Below are 22,260 nucleotides of genomic sequence, written 5' to 3' on the forward strand. Positions count from 1 at the left end.
CAGTATTAGTTTTCAAAATATATAAATATCTGACACATTGCCTTATTTTGCAATTTCGTTTGCATATGTACAAAGTATGCAAACAGTGCAAAAATTACAATATTAAAATATCAACAATATAAAACGATTTTATGTAAACAACTAAAATAGTCGATATAAATAAAATTTTCAGACATTTAAGCGTTTTCTTTCTCAGGTGTTGAATCATTTCCTAGGTTGTTAGGTTCATTAAGTTTCGGAGCAGGAACTTGTTTAGAAGAATCGGACTCCTCATTATTTTGAAAATCTTTTGGAGATCTTAAAAAAAATTGAAAATTTTGAATTTTTTGCAGCTAAATAAATAAAAACTATTCAAATAAACGCTGAAAACTTATAAGAAAATTAACACACACTCTTGGAATTTTATGGAATAAAAAAAAAAAGAAAGAAAAAGAAGCTTTTTTAGAGGACATATTCAAAATATTTTTAAATAATTCACAAACCAAACATATTCCCCACATATATTCAAACATAAATATCTTTTAAAAAATACTTTCAAGTGTTTACAGCTTTGATATTATTCAATTAAAATTCTTAGAACTTGAGCAAGAAATATTTTAGTAGTTACATTTAAAGATTTTAATTTTAATTTTATTACTTTGGCCTAAAATTGATATTTTGTGCTTTTCCTGATTTGATAACATGATATACCGGAAATGATTTTGAAAATATTCAGCAGTATAAAAAAGTATTACACGTTATAAAAAAGGGGATTATCAAAAATATTTCCAGGAGAAAAATCACAGATAGTTTCTAATCATATTCCAACTTTTACAATTTAACTTTTTTATAGCATATAATATACTTAAAGTAACTTCGTTAATGTGAAACATTACCAACCAAGTCGATACCAGAAAACAAAGCTGTGTTTTTCACTTTTCTAAAAAAAAATTATTGAATAATTCAGGAAAAAAAAAAGTAAAATTCAGTATTGTAGCCGATTTTTAAGATGCAAAGACATCTATAAGATCCTTGCCGAGAAGTAATTTTTTTTGTTCAATAAGTTACTTAATGATGGAAAAAAATTAGCCAATATTGTAGATTATTGCCTCACACTTTCATGAGAAAACGGCAATATTGAAACGATATGTTTTTCCTGCTCTTGTAATACAGACTGAGATTCAACCTGAAACGCCGCATTCTTATCCTGAAATTTCTGTTATAAACTGTGATAGCTTATTCCAACTTTTCAAAGAACGTGTCCGCACGTTTCAAAATATTAGACGTTTGCACATTTCAGAAGATGATGTAGTGTCGCTTGACGGCAAATTTGATACTACCATGGTTTTTCGTTTGATTTTTTTTTCAGGAATATTAAGCAATTAAGCTTTCCAATTACGACGATAATCGCGCTCGCTGCAGAGCCGAGAACAAATTCAAGTATCTGTAATTTTGAAGGTTTATTTCTTTTTTCATTTGAAAATCCAAATTTTCCTAATATTAGGATCTTTCGGATATAAATAAAAAGAAATGTTTTTAACTTTCAAATTTCTTGAATGCACGGAACATCCGCTAACAGCACAATTAAGCAATGCATTTGCTCAAAATTTTTCCGCAAAACTATAATACCTGTCTCTGAAAAAGCCCATTTTTTTTAAATCTATAGATTACAAACCGAAAAAAAAAATCTTTCCATGGCAATCAAGCAAGCATCTCAAATGAGAATCGCACGGGAAATTTTATAGCCTTTTTAATTCGTAATGCGAGAGGAAAAAACTCGGCTCCAGACTATTAAGTCCAAATTCATATTCGGTTTTCATTCATTAAAAATCCATATTAAACATAAAAAAATATTCTCATAAAGCGAATGGGCTATTTGGAATTGTAAATTAATAGTGAAAAGCCAGGAATCATTTTAAAAAATAAAAGTAAATAGTACGGAATTTAAAAGCAATAAAATGCAGTCTCTTGATATAAAATAATGAGGATACAATACCTAATCATTAATCGGATATTTTTACTATTTCTTACTAATGGAATAAATTTCCTTAATTCGAAACCGCATGAAACAGCGAAGAATTTCAGTCTTTACCAATGCTAAGAAAAGCGCTGGAAGACTTCGGCTCATAGCGTGTTTGGGAACTCCCTGGTTCTAAGATATCTGTATGGGCTGAACAAATACAGAAGGATTGAAAATGACTGCAATGTACAGTCGACTGTATTTATAACCTTCCTGTAAGAAAATATGAACAACTATTGAATTAGTGAATAATATTTAAAATTTCACCCTGCGGTCTCCTCTGTTGGAAGATCCTGTGCACGAGTAACCGTATGAGAACCGTTCTCTTCATTTTCATTGCAGTGAAGCACCTTATCTTTTGCCTCCCAGTCTTGTGGATCTTCATAAATAGCTATTGATATAAGAATGACGATTAAAATTAATAAAAATTTCAATGAGATATGTTCTCTAAACCTACAGAGGATATAATCTTAAAGTTATGAAATTGCATACTAAAATAAAAAATATATTTTGGCTCTTCGAGACATTAGGCTTATAAATCAATACATATATTTTATAAATTTTAAGGAGCAAAGAAAAGATGTTTTTATTTAAAAGGCACAGTAGAGGGGGAAAAAAGCCACCTATATTTATTTTTCTATCCCATGTGAAAACAAAGTATCTTTTAAAGATAATTATGAATACTAAAAGATCATGAGCCTTTATCTTAAGGGGTTGTCCATATATTTGAAATTGTACGAACTTTAAAATTTCCTATGGCAACACAATTTTTTGATATCATGAATAGAATTCTCATGAAAAAAGTACCCGGGATATAAAGTTTGCTTAATATACCAGAATTACATCGGGGGTATCAGACATCTTCTGTTAAGAGGTTGTTTCCATTTGAGGATTCCAAGATTTTTATATTATCACAACGTTGGTAAAAACATTTTTTTTTAATTTTATTTTTTTGTGCACTATAAAAGCATCTGTAAAGCTACAATCTATATGTTAAGAGGGATTGCTATTTCATTCATGACAAAATATTTATAGTGAAAATTTTCAAAACAATTGAGATTATTTATTGTTAAGAAATATTTAAGAGCATTCATTGAAAGTTTCATTTAAATTACATTTGAGCATGATTCTCCATCACGCTGAAAACACCAAAATGGAAAATTTTGTTGTATAAGCAAAAGATTATATATATATATATATATATATATATATATATATATATATATATATATATATATATATATATATATATATATATATACATATATATATATATATATATATATATATTGTAATTTAAAAGAAATGTCAATTTAAGTGTTAAAATCAATATCTTACATACTCAGAAATAAAAAAATTAACTGATTTTTATTGCTTTGTGCTTTACTCTTGCTTTCCTTTATCATTATATACTATCATTCCCGCTTACTACTCATAAATAGACATGAAGTGATACACCACTTTATTTTTCAAGCATATAAATAAAGTAGTGCATTTCATTCACTGATAAATGTAAATCAGTTTTCTTCCGTGCTTTACGATCAACTTAGCTTTCTATGCAAATACTTCTTGTTTGCGAAAGATTTCACTGTATGAAGTCATGTATACAGGATATATGCCTGTTACAGACGTGAAAAGCAAATTGCAGAACATAACTCAAAATGTTCTTTCCTATTTTTAATTTCCACATCGTAGCGCTTTTTTACGCTATAATTCATGACATATCTTGCTGCATCTTATGCGGATAGAAATTTGATAAGTAGCGACTGTTAATTAAATGTTACGGCAAAGTTTATATATAAACTTTAATTTCATATTTTTTGCCAGCGACGAATTTTTTTAGATATATTTTTATATTACAACAATACAGAAAATAATATTTGTTTCAAGGAGTGCATAATCAGTAGTATTTTAATGCCAAATGAAAAATTGTCGATACTTTGAAATTTGTGATTGAGCTCTTAAATACATCATTTTAAGAGCAATACGGAAAACTTAATGTAATGGGAAAACTACTTATAGGAATGCGCTGAAATTTTGCATCTGCCCATAAATTGGTCTTGTCCTTCGATTCATGCAAAAATGTAAGTATGTTGGAGTTAACTCTAATTTTACAATTTTTTCACATATTAAAAATCATTTTCATATTAAATACATATGCTAAAAATGTAGAATACTTCATATTTTCATAACAAAAAGAGTTTAGATCAATACCTTTATAAATTTTTAAGATATGAATTAAAGTTTAAATTTTAACATCAGAAAGTCAATGTTTTTAGCTCATAATTTCAAAGCGGAAAGACTTAAATTAAGGAAACTTAGTTTGCAGGAATAATTTGTGATGCAGTTTTAAAATACGATGAGAAAAATAAGTACTGCCATTGGGAATTTCGAAGTTTGCTCTTTTTTCAATATACAGATGCAGCCCCTTAAGAGATTTTTAATTAAAAATGTTTTTAAGAATATGTTAATTCCTTTCAAATAACTTCCTTTTTTATATGATTGCAGGGTGAGAGATGCCAGAATAAAGTTAGGTGGCTCCTTTCTCTCCCCACAACTCTGCATGCATTTTTTTAAGCAACTGAAAAGTAGCAAACGCAGTAGAATTTTTTCATGAAAATAATTACAAAATAAGTAACAAAAATAGAGAAAAGAACCAATTTTGTAATTACACCTTCGTCTCCAGTTATGCAGTATGAACAAAGGAAGGCTGATCCTTAAAATACTAATGCCAATAGAATCGAACGTAACTTATTTGAAAACAGATTTTTATTAAAAACAGAAAATTAAAAATATCTTGATGAAAACAAAACATTAAAATCCAAATTACATGAAGTTTTTCTGTTTGGCTTTTTAAATTATATTTTTCTGAAAGAAAATATCAAATGCACATTGACATAGAAAATAAATAGTGTATATAAAATAATCCAAAAGAAATAAAGCATATGCAATTTAATAGTTATTTTGCATGAAACTGCCATCTGCATTAATTTATAAAAGTCTTCAAATATACAACACTTCCGAGAATTGCTATAAACATGTAGTTTACATGGGAAAAAGAAAAAAAAGAAAACCCCACCCCATTTCTATTGTCAGATTCAGTCTTATTCAAAGAACGAAAGCCGCACTGGCTTCAACTACTAAATAGGGATTGCAATACCGGGATACCGAATACCTTTATTTTGAACCATTTGTACAATTTTGTAATTCCGGTATTCACAAGTTTAAATACCGTTTTTTCGGTATTTACTAGAAATTTTTAAAATTGTCACCACTATATGTTCAGAGATCGACAACATAGCGAAATAATATACGTTTTTGTTTTTATGTCTCCCTAACGGGCGAAATTAATTAGACTGTGAATACAAAATTGCATCTTACAATCAAGAGAAGTGATAAAATACTGTTTGACAACGGATTGTAAAACCCTCCGCGCTTTTGCGCAAGCATTAGGATGGGTTTAATTCGACAAAATAGGGGTGAGAGGAAAGATGAAAGGAAGAGATGTTTACATTTAACAATGAAGACTCGCGGTTTTATGAGACGTAAACATTACAGATAATTAGTAATACAGAATGTCTTACGGTATTTACATAATTATAATGATTTTAAAAATGAAAATGAAAAAGAAGAAAACGAGACTAACCAATTCAAATATGATCAAGTTTACAGTAAATTTTCTTAAAATTTTTTACCCGCAAACCTATCTATATTCAAAAGAATTCGGTACAGTTATCGAAGATTATGTTGACACTAATGTCGACAGTGAAAAGGAATTGTCTCTTGAACACAAATTAGAATTAGCGATGAATAAAAAAATTTCAACAAACCAAAATACAATACAGATATCAGCTATATCCAAAATCATCCGACGAGAAATCGATTTATTTGAAAATGAGGGATTTAGAGGTAAATATTTGGAAAAAGTATATCGCGCATTGCTAACAATACCACCGACTAGAGTAGATGCCGAAAGAGCGTTTTCGACAGCTGTAAATTTTTGCACAAAATTACGTTCCAGTGACAGTACAATTGATGCATTAGTTTTTTAAGATAACATTTCAAAAATTTGTAATAGTACCACATGATATTTACACTCTCTAATAAAACTGGCAAATAAAAAAAAGAAACACCTTCCTTTCTTTCTTTTTCCAAAATTTCTACTACCGGTATTAAAACCGGTAGCAAGATCTAAAAAATACCGAATACCGGTATTGAACTTTTGGTACGGTATTCTCCCTACTAATAAACAAAGGAAATGGCAAGTATCGCAGCTTTTAGTACTGTGCGTCCCACAAAAAAGATCGTCCAGTTGACTATCAAGCATTTTTCGGTGAACCGGGATTAAGAGGTTAGGTCTTGGTGACCCACAATATATCTAATTTAATCCCTGCCACTCTTATAGTTGACAGGGACGTAGAAAGTATAAGTACAGACCTGTGCACAATACAATATTTTCCACTAATGGCCACAATCAGCAGCTACTAACTATAAACGGCGTTCGGACCACGGTATTATTTTCTTTAAAAAAATGATGTTAAAGAAATAACACTTTGTCGTCTTGTACAACTAAGAACAGAAACCAGGAACATTTATACTCCCCTTGCCTTCCCTAAGCCCTTGACAGTTTAATTAATCTTTGTACGGGGGAGAGAAAATTTAGAAAAAGAACAAATTCGAAAAAAGATTCCTTAAAAGTATTGTTCCGTCTTAGAGACGCCTTTCCCCTATTCCAGCTGTAGTCATCAGGAAACCGGCGCATGCGCAGTTTCTGTTGAACTTTGATACGCTTCTTTTTTATTACTTTGTGATTCAGAATTTGTAATGCCTAATTAGAGATGTAACGGATGTGTCTCCTGTTGCTGTGTGTGCGCGTGCTTTTGTGATGTTATGTTAATGTGCTTTAGATGTCTTCGTCAGTAGCTGCTTTATGTATAATAAATGGAAAAAGACAGATCAGGTCCCTTTTATTTGATTACCCAAGAACAAGTATGAAGGCAGACATAGCAGAATCATAGGGAAGTTACACAAAGCAAGAGGAAAAGATCCTAATGAGTAAGAATTTTTTTTCATAGTGTAAAATTTTCAATCTTACACAGGAATGCTTAAATGAATGTTTTTAAATGCTACTTATAATTTTTTGGCCATTAACAGATGGTAATATTTTTTTTAATTGAAAAGTAAAGCAGAAACAAAAATATCGAGGTTCTAGACTAAAAATCCCTTTTAAAAAATGAATTGAAAGCGTTTATAGTCATTTATGGTTACAACATTTTTTTTAACGTCAATAAAATAAATTTTTTTATATAAACTGTTAAGTGCACTTAGTTATTTAAAAATTCTTTCGCATAACTTGAAATAAATGAATATGAAGGAGAAAGATTATTTTGAAATGGATAACAGCAAAATTCACATGAAACAAAATTTTATAAAAGCAACAAAAAATAAGCTCAAATTTAAGCCATTTAATTTACTCAGAATAAAATTAAAAATTAGTTTGTAAACGATCTTATTCTCACAATAAAAAAAAGGTACTTTTATAATCTATGGTCACACATGCCTACATTTAAGCATATATTTAGAAAAACTATTATAAAATTATATTTATTAAAGAAATGTAGATTATTGACACTGTTCGTTAAAAATAGAAAACTTTTACAAACTATCATTAATAGGAGAAAAAACTCGTTATTATATAAAATAGATATATGGATAAACCATACTGAATTAGCACTCCCCTGAATTCATGTTCTGGAGGGGGAGGGGGGGGGCTGAATGACGGAGCCACATAGATAAATAATATCGGGCACTGTGGTCAACGCGTAATAACCCTCATTACATGTGCCGACCCTTCAGACATAGCAAGAGTAAGATCATCAATGGAAATGGACTCTGAAAGCAACATCACTATTTACACACATGTAGCCATCACATCAGAAATTTCTTATCCTTATATGTTTTTTTTGTTGTTGTTTTTTTTGTAAAAGACCAAAAAATGTTAGATTCCCAATGACATTTCATTGGTAAGCATATTTTTCATTTACAAAATTGAAATATTGCAGATTATTTCTATCATCTATCAGGAAAATTTACCTATAAATTCGTTCTTTTTAAAACTGCTGGAACAAACTAATATTAAAAAGATTTGATTTAGATTTTTTAGAAAGAAGCATATATATTGAATTCTTTCCCATAAGCTAATAGAAAATTTTTTATTTTCAGGGAAAATTAAATGGCTTAAATTTAATTCTCAAACATGAGTCACAAATAAATAATAATAAATTTCTTTGAAAAACAAATAGAGGAATGCATATAAGATTTTAATCGAATTTTTCTTACTTCCCAAGTTAAGACGGAAATGCCAGGACGGGAAATAACCGGATGTTATACGTATCGACCTAGTCTTGGTCCCTTTTGCCTTTTTAGGTTTATTTTCACCTAGAAGAGATCAGTAGAATTCTATATGTTTAGTAATTTCATATGTATATTCCACACTACCCTTATAAAATGCAAAGAGGATTCTCTAACAGGGAAAAAGCAATTTATAGGATTGATACAGTGCTAAACCAGTTATATAATCAAATAGTTTGACATTAGAAAAACTCAGAAAAGCTGATATAACTATTTGTGCCAATTAACAGTTGAAGTAAAGAATATACTTTGAAACTCAAAAAGAAACTGAATGGAAAGATGAAATGCCACCACACAAACTATTAAATTAAAAGCCTTCATGCCAGAGAAAAAAAAATTGTTACACAGTGTTTTCAATATAAAAGAGGCATACGCGAGCAATAAAATCATAGCACAAATGTAATTTAATAATGAACATTTAAATACGATTTCCTAAGCTCACAGCTTTATTTACTTTTTTTAATGAAATAGTAGCCTTTAGAAATATTTATTGCTAAATATTTTGAATAGATAACAGGTTGGAACAAAATGGAGATAAGATGAACATGGCTTCAATTTTAAAATAAATAAATTGGAATGCATCCTGGGGCTGCTGCAAAGATTTGTGAACATTTAAATAAATTCACTGTGTTACAAGTGATCCTTACAAATACATTATAGATAAAACAATATATTCTGGAATATTATAACTATGTCTTCTCTTAATTTGAATGGATTTTATCAACTAATATAAAATGAAACCAAAGGAATATTAGCTACACCCTCATAGCAATTCAAGGGTAGGAGGATTTGAATTAGAGGAAGAATTAATCACATTACCTTTCTTTTTCGGCTCTACAGGTTTTATAGCATACTCCACTGCATCAAATAAATTAGTAAATATGCGGTACCTGCCCATTCTATACCTTCTGATAGCCTCCAAGGCTAAAGCTTGATCGTAATAAAGAAGCACGCCTTTAATATATAAAAAAAATCATGATAAATACATTGTCAGGTTTAACTATTTAAATCTTATTAACAAAGAAAAATAATTAGATGCATTTTCTAAGAAAATCAAGCATTTGAAGCAAGAACATGACTATGCATCTTTACGTTGCTTTCACCATTCGATTATTTGACTTTTGGAAATTTAACCACAGCAACATCTAAATTATATCAAAATAACATGAATGTAACTGAAGATATGAATTTCAAAAGGAAAAGGAAGCTTATGGAAATTTTTGCTTTTAATGTTAAAATACAAGTGGTAAACTTTGTTGTAAAATATTATCTTTCATAAAAACTATCTTTAAATTATATCAATGATTTTATACCACAGGACAAGATAAGCTTGTTCCACTTAAAATTTTGAACGTTTCGAACGTTTGTATTCTATACTTCTAACTGATGACAGATATTCTATCAATACTCAGATATTCTATCAAGTTGAGTTTGCATTTACAAAAGATGAAAAGGGAATCTAATTTAATATGAATCTGAAAATTCAAAGCAATAAAATTTCACAGCATTTTTAAAAATAAAAAAATCGTACATTCCAAAGGCATTCCTTACATAAAATTTAATTGGACTTGATTGTTCTTATCAATATCCGAAGATCCTAATGATATTTGATATCAGATAAAGGCTGGATAAATACTTTTCAAAACTTTATCACAAAATTATGAAGCAAATAAATTTAAGCAAAATATTCTTACCATATTTCAATAAAAGATGTTCAGGCAATGCAACTGCATATATTTCTGGTCTTGCACTATGTCTTGGTATATCACCTATGTAATCATAATAATAAGCTATATATTTAATCTGAATATTTAATAAGTTTCGCATCTTACAAATATGAAGCTCAAAATTGAGATTACTCTTAGTTGATAATACATATATGTATTTCAGGGATAACATAAAACAAGAATCAACAGTCTTAAATATATAATTAATACAATTATCATTTCTGATTTAAAAAGCCAACATTATATTTATTGTAATTATATAAATAAATTTGACCTAATACATTCAATATTGATGTTTTTTATGTTATATCAGTTTTTTTACTAGTATTCATATATAATTTAGAGAATGTTTAGAACAATATAAGCATTTGTGTCTATTTAAGATTGAAAAGGGCAAATTTTAAAATAAAATGTGGAAGTAGCTATTTTACTAATTTGTGAATTTTATCTACTAAATTGTTTCTTCAAGAAACAGAACTTATTCATTGCACAAAAATGAATTCTTGGAAATACATACATAGATTTAAAAGCATTGGTAGGCTGAAAGCAGGCAGGTTTCAAATCAATGTTGCCTGATGGCTAGAAGTGCCCTGATTCTGCAGTACTGAACTAATTTAAAACTAACAACACCATCAGAAAAAGACTAGACAAGATCTCAAAAAACCCCTTTTCCTTGAATAAGGCTGGTCACATTTTCAACTGTTACTAGCCATACAGAGGTTTCTCAAAACGTCACTGTTGCCTCAAACAATTTTCAGGAAAACGTCAAACATTTGCTAAGCGAGAAAGGACTTTAAACATATTGCTCTTCTACCCATCACAGAAAAGCTGAGACATTCATTTATTTTTGGTCATATATATGAATGAGTAAGAATTTTATTTCATTTCATTTTGGTGTGTTAGTGTTAACAGGCTCAGATAACTGAGAAAATTTGAAGAAAATATGACTATAATAAATTCTATTATTATTAAAGAGAACACATACTTCATGTTGGCTATCTTACTTTTTGAAATCAATGTATTTTGTAAACAACCATGTATGATATTAATCAAAGAAACTTTATTTCAAATTATTTGACAGTATGCAGATATCTAATATATGCAAGGCCACATAACACTACATTGAATATATTTTTAAAAGTATACGGAAATATCAGATTTACATACATTTTGTCAATAGTAATAAAAAATGCAAGCCCTATTTGCATGAACTGTATGATATCTTTACAATATTCGATCTTCTGAATGTTGGACAATAACATGAAATATTGTATCAATGTTGTTGGTCATTTTGTGATGATGTGAAGAGATAATGTTATAATACAAATTATAACATTAGGATTTTATTTTTTTTACATACAATAGTTTACTTCAATTTTTGCTCGAAACTCACCAAAGACAGCAATATATTTGAAAGCATACAAAATTTCAAAGTAAGCATACGAGCAATAGTAAATTAAATTGGGAATCATTAATAACAGATCTTTTATTCCATGGAGCATTTATTAAACGAGATAATTTATATTTCGATGTTAAAATTAATTTATTCATGAAAGAAATTAGTGGATTTCTCCTAAAAATTTAAATGTTTTTGGTTTTTTTTGTCTAAAAATGATTCGTAAAATGTTCAAAATTAAAATCTCTTTCAAAGCTTCAAATTTCAGATTTGAAACTGTTTCAAAACTGCAAAAATGAGTTTGTAACTGGAAACAAGTAAAGTTTTATGTTAAATCCATGAGAGAAAAAGTCATACTGTAGAAAATAAAATTAACAAATAAATAAAGAGATCAAATTTTTCTGTTGATAGAATGTTGATTTAATTTATTAACAAAAAAATTCATATTTCTGCACAAATGTTTCGAATATTCAATTTTTATACAGTGACAATAATGAAGAAAAGCATGTTAGAGTTTCTTTTGGTATTCCTGAATAACTGCTGACATTGGACATTTCTAAACTTTAAAGAAATCAGAGAAGAATGTTAATGCTGCTGTATGTATAAAAAAAATTCCTAAAACATTACTCAAAGTCAAAATGTTTCAGAAACCATGGTTTGTATGATGATACATAAGTATGAAATTCAAATAAATATTTGTTAAAAAAAATTAGCTACATTATAAAAATGTGATCAAAACATTAACTTTACATATTGTTAAAAAAGGAATGGAAAAATATGCAAAGTTCAAAAGGAAGCTACATTAAAAAAAAAATTTTAACCAAATTTTGCACATGAATTTCTTAGAATCCTAGATCTATACATGAAAACAAAACAAATTACAACATAAAAATACAGAAACAACCCAAATTTGCATATGGAAACCTGTTATGTATGTTGGAACTGTTACACGATTCTTTTAAACAGTGCAAAATATTGGCATCACATGCATCTACCACAAAGCATAGTATCATTTTGTAGATACTTTTCATTTTAAGATGACGAAGTAATATTATATGAAGTTTCTTAAATAAATAAAAATAAAACAATCTTCTTATACCTGTATGGTCGATATTTTTTAGCAAATATACCCTCAAGAAGTGATTTCTGTTTTTCTTTCAAAAAATAATCTTAGTCTGTTCAATTTCATCCCAGAAAAAAAAATGTAGCTATTTTTAAGAGTAAAATTTAATCCTGAATAATTTGTCACAAAATCTTCAAAATATTAAAAAAAATCCTGTACTCTTTTGATCATTTCTTTAAAACAGATATTAACATCATACATAGTAAATACTTAGCAGTTTATATCCCAGTCACTCTTAATAAGCATGCAACTGCAGCTAAATGAATTGAACATAAGTAACAAAAGCATGAGAGTATTAAAAATTTCTTTTGCAATTTTAGAATATTTTTATTAAAAAAAAAAAAAAGGAAAGACAACATTTTTATTTTTTAAGAATTGCACAGAATAAAGATTATGTTGAAGAAATAATCAATTAACCTTTAATTCATTATGTTATTTTATGTGTCATTTCTACTTATGCATGTAATTTTTAAGTAAACTACTTAATTATTTTTTCTTAGACATTGTTTATAATAAATAGTTTTACTTGAATATGTTTTACAACAGAACTTAAATTTCTTAATAAGTACCTTATTCAAACAGATCAAATAGCACAGCTATAGTTTAAAAAAATATTTTCATTTGTTATAAGCAGAAAAATCTGAAAAAACAAGTACTTTGGGAAAGAAAAACAAGGAAATTTAAAAGAATAATTTGAATTTGAGTAGTAAATTTCCAAAAAATCAAAATAGCTTATTATATTATTTATATATATTGAAAGAAATCTTATTACCTACAGGATTTGCAAAAACATATCAATACTATGACTCAATGTTTTAAACTTATCTAACTCTTTAGATGTAATTATTTTAGATTCTTGTAATGACATGCTATGCATGAGTCACACACCTCTGCCAATTAATTTGTAGTGTAATAAAGTTAACCTATATGGAGTAAATGGAGAAATGTTACTTTTACTATGGCTATTTTTAAATGCTAAAAAAAAAAGGAAACGTTTCAACTTATTATTATTATTAATTATAATTATTTATAAATCATAAAATATATACATTTCTTTTCATGATAAATAAGTTTTTTCTTTAAAAGTTTTATGTTTTATAAAGCATTATGCTATTTAATTCTTAAAATTTTCAGAAAAACTGTTTAGAAAAATTACAGATCAACTATAACTGTACAGTTTAAATAAAATGCACTGTACTATCTTGTTTCTTTTTTTCTAACAATTAAACCTCAACATATGAATAGAAACTTACCTTCGATTGATACAAAAGGAATGTTAACATAACTTTGAGAAATTCTTTGGTTAATAAATTCCTTTGTTTGTTTGTCAAGGTTAGTGATGATTGCTTCACTAGTTACATCAGGGCTAGCAACTCTTTCTTCTGCATTTGCTTCAGCGTTAGTAGCCATTTTTTCTGAACTTATTCCAACTTTAATTATTGCTTTTAATTCTTCAAAACTTTCCTCTATCCTAGAAATAGCATTGCTTGATAAATTATACAAATATAGCTTATATAGCAGTCATCATTTAACAGAATACATAATTAGTAGCTTTCTACCAGAAAAATAATTCAAACTAAAAACACAAGAACAATATTGGATTGCCATTTGAATTCCTCGCAGAAAAATATCATGCATGCAAAATAAAACGTATAAACGATAGAAATCCTAGGATCTCTAATTGGATGAAGTTACAAAAATATTTATATGATTCGATAAAAATCTGATGTTTAAAATTATGCTGGAAAATTTTTAAACAATTTTAAGAAGGAATAAATCAAACAAGCAAAAATTAGTGCATTTTTGAAATCTTATTGTAACTATGCATATAATTTTGATTACATGTAATAAATAATTTTATATATGCAATTGTTAGATGCTTAAAATTAAATCCAATTTGAATTTCATTATCACTCTTCTTTATTTTGCTGCCCAAAACCAATTCATGTATTTTCTACTCTTCACCTACATTAGGATCTCGACTGGATTTTAGTGTATTTTTTTTAATGTAATAAAAATGTGAACTACCACCAAAGGAAAAAAAATAAAAAAAAGGTATAATTTAGAATTCTGGGCATTCCCTGCTTTGAAATTATTAATAACACAAGAATAATAATAAATGTTAGTGGAGAAAATTAACATAATGGTCTTTATGAATTGAATAAGTTAAATAAAGAAACTAAAAATTACTCAATATTTAAATTTTGTCACATGTAATGTTGAAAAATATTTAGGAAGAAATTAATAAAGTTTCCTTTAATACAACTCTATTTCTATAATACAGAACAATCCACATATGTAAATACTGTATTAATTCAAAAACATGAAAACTAATTCATTTATTTTTTTAAAAATAATCTATTTCAAACCTATTACTGAATACATTCAACTAAAATTTTAACTAAGTTTTTACAAAGAACTAAATTTCATTTTATTTTGAAAACACTTTATCAAGAAATTAGAAAAAAAGAAAAGAAAATATACTAGATTCAACTTCTGAAATAAGAATTAAAAGATAACATCTATCCAAAGCTAAACAATAAATATAAGAATATATGAAATATGCAAATCACAGTAATTGTGTATTATTACAACCATCGGTCAAACTGAGAATAATGTGAGTGTTGCTTCATTATTCTCTGAAAAAATTATTAAATTTCATCAGCAAGGTTATAATAATAGTACATAAATATCCAAATAATATCCAAAATGAAATATCCACTTATATAGGCAATATATTTTCAAGCACCTCACTTGTAAAATAAATTATTCAAAAATATCAACAAATCATAAGCAAATAAATAGAATCCAGTTTCTTCTGAATGCCAAGACAGTAGCAATACTACTAAATTACAATTCATTTATATTTTTTTCTTCTTAAAGATTATACTTTCTTCAAGTTCAATCAATTTTTCAAAATCTCAGTACATAGAATAATATTACTTCTTATTAATATATTATTAACTGAGCAATGAATAAGTAGTGATAAAAGATACTTTTAAGAGTTTCAAAACCAAAAATTTAGAAATAATTTATAGCCCAGCTTAACCCAGTATTTATTAAACCAGAAAGATTAATATTGAGAGTAAGCATATAATTTTATACCGAGCCTAGCAGAAAATACCCAACACTACTGTTACAATATCTTCACAATATTGTATAACATTCAGAATATCAAACAATATCATGATATTGTACAATATTTTAGTCTAACAGTGATATTTTCTCACCTCACGTATTATTTATACGAAGCTGTAAAAACATATAAAACAGAATCAGCTTTTGAAATGAAAGTGTATAATGAAGACTCTGACCATAAGTTACTATAAATTTAAGTAAGATATAAATGACATAATTATAAAATTAAGAGGCAATTATCATTTTAAGGATTTCAAATTCATTATAATAAATTTTACCTATGTGTATGTAGTCTGACATCAAAAATAGAATTTACTGCAATTCATTGCATAACATACTTAGAATGCAATAAATAATTTTAAATTCAGAAAACTTTTTTTCCTACTTTCTTTGGCACAAAGAGTTACCTTTAAATTTACTTTGGAGTTCATTATTTCAGATTTATGCCTGAATTATCCTGCTTTATTGTTTTGAAGATTCAAAGAAAAATGTTAAAAATATTACTTATTAGTATCTTTGATGACTATGAAACCAAATAAAACTGCTCAAATCATATATCTAAAGTAATTTAAAGAAACTAATTTAAATTACAGTCAGCAGTTTTATCATACAGACTTAAGCTGTAAAAATTCGAGCTTCCTAAATATCTACCACATACACACGCACAAAAAAAAAGACAAGCAAGCTTAAAATAATTTTATTTATATAAAAAATATATTTAACTGAGTCTTAATTTTATGCTCAACCCCACCATCAGACTCAGTCACATTGATCAAAGCACTTGTTGATCACAAATCTCCAAATGATGCAACTAAGAGAAATTCATCAGATAATAAAAAAATTTAAAATTAAACAAAAATTCAATATCATTCAAAAATAAGAAAATATAAAAATTATTTTTACATATAAATATCAATAAAAGAATTTTCTGCCTTTTTAGTGCAAGGTATTAGACAATATCTCCAAGATGTTTGATACTCAGAATACCATCCATTACCATGAAAAGATGTTATATAATAAAGTATTTTGTGCAAACAGGGTAAAAGTTTTTCTAAAACTGCTTGCTGGCAGCTTGATTTAGTTATAAAACAAAGAGTGAACAATGATTTTATGCTTTTTGTATTTGTTATCAAATATGATATAAATGTTTATAATCATCACACAATATCAGATTTCCTACAATTCTCTACATTGCAGACCACTTATATACAATTATAATAATTAATTTGAGGAAAAGTGGCGATTTAAGATATTTCCAAAAATAACAAATGGAAAATGTTTTTTGGAATTTGTTTCTAATCATATCAACTCTTTAAGCAGAAATGCATTTTTAGGATGCTTTTAATAAAAAATATTTTTATAATCTCATTAACAAAAAACAAATCTGAAAATTCTGCATTAATTATGAATAAAATCTAAATTTAAATTAATTTTTTTCAATATTTTAATGAAAAATATTAAATCAATACTGTTTTCTTTATTATTTTTTACGGCAAACATTTAAAGGATCATGCTAAATACTAATATTGTTAAAATGACAAAATCATTTTAAAATTTCTGTTGAATTTAAAACTTATTACAAATATAATACTTTATATTGAAAAAACCTTTTGGAAACTCATCTTTTTTTCAAAATATTTTGCAAAATTTATACAAACCAACTTTTATTTAAAAAATCAGTTGATGAAAAATGATTGGAAAATAAAATGCAGCATTTACTAATGACAAAAAGAAAAAAAAAAGCTGTTTGTAAAATTGATTGATACATTAATAGCTAAAATTAATTTTTTTACAAATAAAGACAAGATTATGTTAAACATTCAATATATTATAATTAAATACAAATAAAATTACCTATAAAAGGGTTTTAAAACACTTTAATGTCTTCATTTCTAGGTGTGGAAACTTTTAAAACCAAATTTTATAAGAAAAATTTTATCCCAATTCCTTTATCATTTGTTCTGCTCATACTGTTATGTTCAAGTTGTTACATTTTACAGCGAATGAGCCAGAAGTAAGTCATTATAAGATATTACAACTAGAAACAACAAGTTTTGATGAAATCATCAAAATCTCAATTCTCCTGTGAAGTAATATACATAGTCTCCTATATACAGTTGAAAATTAAATGTGTTCTCAAAAGAAAACTGCTAGGTCATCGAAAAAAAACACCATAAAATAAGGAATGAAATAAATAAAATGCACCTTTTACAACTAATAAAAAGAATACTCAATGCAAAATTATTAATCAGGAAATTTTAATGAAATATTTTAAAATTAGATGAATTTCTTACTTATATTTGTTTACAAATATTTGAACGATTGTATTAATTATCATAATTGATAGAATCGTTATATATATTTTATACAAATTTAAAAACATGTAACATTATATAAATTTAAAAATACATAATATTATATAAATTTAAAAACACATAATATTATATAAATATAAAAACACATAATCAATCAATGATGAAAACAAAACTAAAAAATGAAATTTCAATTTCAAACAATTTTTCAACTCAGAAAAATATTTTAATTAAAAATACAAACTATAACTTTAACAGAAAAGCAAGAAGAAAGGCTATTTTAGAGCTTTTGAGAACCACAGTGTAAGAAGCTCGTTCTAAACGATCACAGCTTTTAACTATTCTAAACGATCACAGACATATTCTACAATAAGATTCAAAACCGAAATATCTAAAATAATTATTCGAAACGAATAACTGTAGGTTAAATATGATCGCTTTCATAAAGAAATAGCTTTTAAACCTTTTGTTTTACATTTTTGAAACTGGTACTTACCTGGTGGTTACTTCAGCATACACAGGACGATCACAAAACTGAACCGAAGAATTTCGCAATACTCCACAAGGTATTCCGAATTCTCGGAAATGTTCGAATATACCGGCCTATAGCTTATTGCCAGATTCGCTGAAGAGATATATATATATATATATATATATATATATATATATATATATATATATATATATATATATATATATATATATATATATATCATTAATAGAATTGGGTATAATAACAAGCTAGGGGAAGAAAAATTGCTTTAAATGCTTAAAATGATACAAATAACAAGCTAAATCACTTTATAATTTTCAAAAGTTTTTAAAATAATTGCATTTTTCTCATCTTTAAAAAAGATGGAGGAAATGTTAGCCTTGAATGGTTTAGGTTAGAAATCTGTACTTGTATTTGAAAATCCACTTATTTTAAGAAGCTCAAATTAAAAGAATAGTTATTTGGATATATGAAATCAGATGATTTTAGTTTTTCACTTAAATAGTGTGTTTAGAATAACAATACGGTAATAGAGACAATTTCGGTCTTCAATGAAAAGAAACATTTCAAAACTAGGGATGACAAATACTTGACGAACCATTATTTTATAACCATTAACAAAAAATAACGAATATCAATTATCGATACTAGAGATACATAATACACGAATTTTTAATAATAAATATTTTTAAAATTATTATTTTTAAATATTTGTTCCAAAAAACATTATTTCAAGCACACTTTTAATTTTTTAAAAATCCGTAAATGAAAGTTTTAAAGTAAAGTGTTTTCTAAAAAAAAAAAAATTGAAATAAAAAATTGTCATTTCATTCTATTCAAAGCATGTGTTTTAGCTCTATATACTGACAATAGATGGTGCCACTAGAAAAAAATATTACATAGACAACCACAAATATCAATAAGTTAATAAATAGAAGTCAATAAAATCACTGCACACTTAGCTAATAAATTGTGACTTCATATTTTCGAATACTTTCCTATAAATAACGCAAATTACAGCGATATGCGGTTCTTTTCTTTCTTTCTTTATTCGATTATTTAATTCGAAGAATAACTGTGATTCGCTATATGTTTTAGTTTGAAATTTTTGATGAGGTTTCGAGATTATGAAAACAAAAGGGAGGAAAAATCGCAAAAACTGCGGAAGAGTCAAATCTGGTAAGTAAAATCATCTTAAATCAATGGATCAGCTTACAAGTTAGAAACAAATTGTAAAATATGGACATTTTTATCAGCATTTAATTTGGTAAATTTTTGAAAGTAAGTCAGTATCTGATACTGATATTTTGATGTCATCTAATTGATGCTGATAATTTGATGTCAGCTAATTACATTTTTCATTGTTTTTTATTAAATACAAGTTAAAATTTTTGAATATTGATTCCAAAGAGATATTTCACCCTATGAGCCCCGACCGCCCGATATAGCCCTATTCGATAGGCGACTGCTTCGGGCGCTTTTTAGCGGTTAAATGAGTTTAAAGGAGCACTCGTTGAGAAATACCTTTCGCCCCTTAAACTTATTTACCCAAAGCGCCTGAATCAGACGCCTATCGAACGGGGCGGTCAGAACTCATAGGGTTAAAGCAGATTGTAAGTAAAACTGATAATGCAAAATATCGTATGTGCATATATATATTGTAAAGTATAAGCATATAATTTAAACACGTCAAATATTTTAATAAATTTAACCCTGAAGTTATGACTAAGATAGTTATGAAAGGATAAAACTACAGGGTTGTGTAAAAATACTTTTTTTATGCAAAATAAAATTTCCTATTTATGAAGCCTAGAATAGAATAAGAATTTCAGAAAAATAACTTTAATTTAAAAATTATTTTTATATAGGATTTTAAAGCAGGGAACACATAGTAATATTAACTATTACTGAATAACTATTACTTAATTATTACATAATTTAAGCAAACAAAATTAATTTATAACTCAAGAACTACTGAAAATTTCGGAATGGAATTTGACACTCGCTTGTATATAAAGGCATACTGGGCCCCAAATTTTGAAAAATCTGTTTCCGTAATGGAAAAATTCCGTGATACTAACACTATGTTAATCAACTTAATTAATTACTTTTTCGACCTATATAAACCTGTTTGCTTGAATAATTTTCATCGACACGAAACATAGCATGAAAAGTCATAAACATCACGAAAACTCAGATTTTTATTTTCAGAGCCCCGTATATGAAAGTAATGAGAAACCGTATATGCATTTTTGGAGATAATTTCTTCTAACGATTGAAACCAGAATTCGAATTATAACAAAAAAAAGAAAGGATTATAATTTTAGTAATAAAATAACCTACCAAATTTAATTTATTTAAATTGTTGCGACTTAACTTATTGCATTTATATGTATGTTAATGTAAAGACACATAGTTAATTTCCTGATGGACTCAGTTTTAAATATGATACGGATCTATATTTTAGGTGCTGAATCTTTCTATCACAATTTATCTATCTAGCTTTTTTTGTTTTGAGATTATCGTGTTCAACTGTACCTTTCAGTAAAATCAATTTTATTTCCAGTCAATTCTTTAATTTTTCAAGATTTTAATGTTATAGTAATACTTTTTATTACTTCAATCATTTTATTTATTTTCAGGCACTTAGTCACTATACTAAATACATTTATTTTCATACATATTCATTGCTATTTATTTTAATTAGGAGAAAATTTTCAAAATAATATCTAATCAAGTTTAATACATTGTCATGCACTGTGTTTTTGAATTAGAAGTATGAATATTCTTTAAATTTTCTAAGCCTTGCTTGTGACAATTCTTTAGAATACTAATGCTGGTTACATTCTCTCTCATCTTCTTTCATTTTCGTAGCTCTATTTTTATAAAGTTGGTGGGAAAATAACGGAACTCATTTTTTATTACTTTATTGCTTAATAAACAAAATTTTTCAACGTCTTCCGGTTTACTGACTAAAATTTTTAAAAACCAAAGATGAGAAAATTAAAATTCGCATCTTTGCAAATTTTATCTTCATAACCTGTCAAATGGAAAGTGAAATTTTTTTCTGAAGAGACTAACATTTGCACGAAACTCAATTTAAAGTATTAATTTAACACATTGACTGCCGCATGACGCGCCAGTGCGTTGCAGATAATATGTAATTGTACCTAACCATCTATGTTATTAGATGAACCCTTCTCTACTACAGTCAGGAGATAGTAAAGAAGGGGTCATCTAACTAGATAGAGGACCCGAATATTGGGTGTGAGTCGTGGCAGCGAAAGTGTTAAAGTCTTATCTGTGGTTTTCAAGTATTACGATTTCTTCAAACTTCCACATTATATCAATGGAGATATTTTATTGTAATTCGAGGAATTTTGTCGATCTTCAATCTAATATTCATACTAATCAAAATATTTTTTAAAGTCGCAATCTTAACTTCAAAAAAAAAAAAAAATCGCAGCTAAACTTAATGTTAACAGAAATAGTCTCCCTGCAACTTTTTCGTATACTCTCTAATAATGATGTATCATCCCTCCTCCTACTACAAAAATGGACCTTAATAAAGGTCGTATACATCACGAGTATTCAAATTTTTATTTTCAGAGCTCCGTAAATGAGAGCATTGTGCTTCTTAAAAAAGCTATGCAAACTGCGC

At 27.1% G+C, this 22,260-nt stretch overlaps 1 protein-coding gene across 1 annotated transcript; it reads right to left on the reverse strand.

Annotated features, from left to right (window-relative positions):
* Positions 1-159: 159 nt before the first annotated feature.
* LOC129958330 (uncharacterized) lies at positions 160-18,674 on the reverse strand. Its single transcript, XM_056070744.1, has 7 exons — positions 18,603-18,674; positions 13,910-14,127; positions 10,105-10,179; positions 9,230-9,364; positions 8,339-8,437; positions 2,267-2,390; positions 160-297 (listed from the first exon to the last, which is right to left on the reverse strand). Exons 2-7 carry the CDS (start codon positions 14,064-14,066, stop codon positions 177-179), a joined length of 711 nt encoding a protein of 236 aa, XP_055926719.1. The 5' UTR covers positions 14,067-14,127; positions 18,603-18,674; the 3' UTR covers positions 160-176.
* Between the last annotated feature and the right edge of the window lie 3,586 nt (positions 18,675-22,260).

This window comes from Argiope bruennichi, chromosome X1, assembly GCF_947563725.1.
Source record: "Argiope bruennichi chromosome X1, qqArgBrue1.1, whole genome shotgun sequence".
NCBI classification, from domain to species: Eukaryota; Metazoa; Arthropoda; class Arachnida; order Araneae; family Araneidae; genus Argiope; species Argiope bruennichi.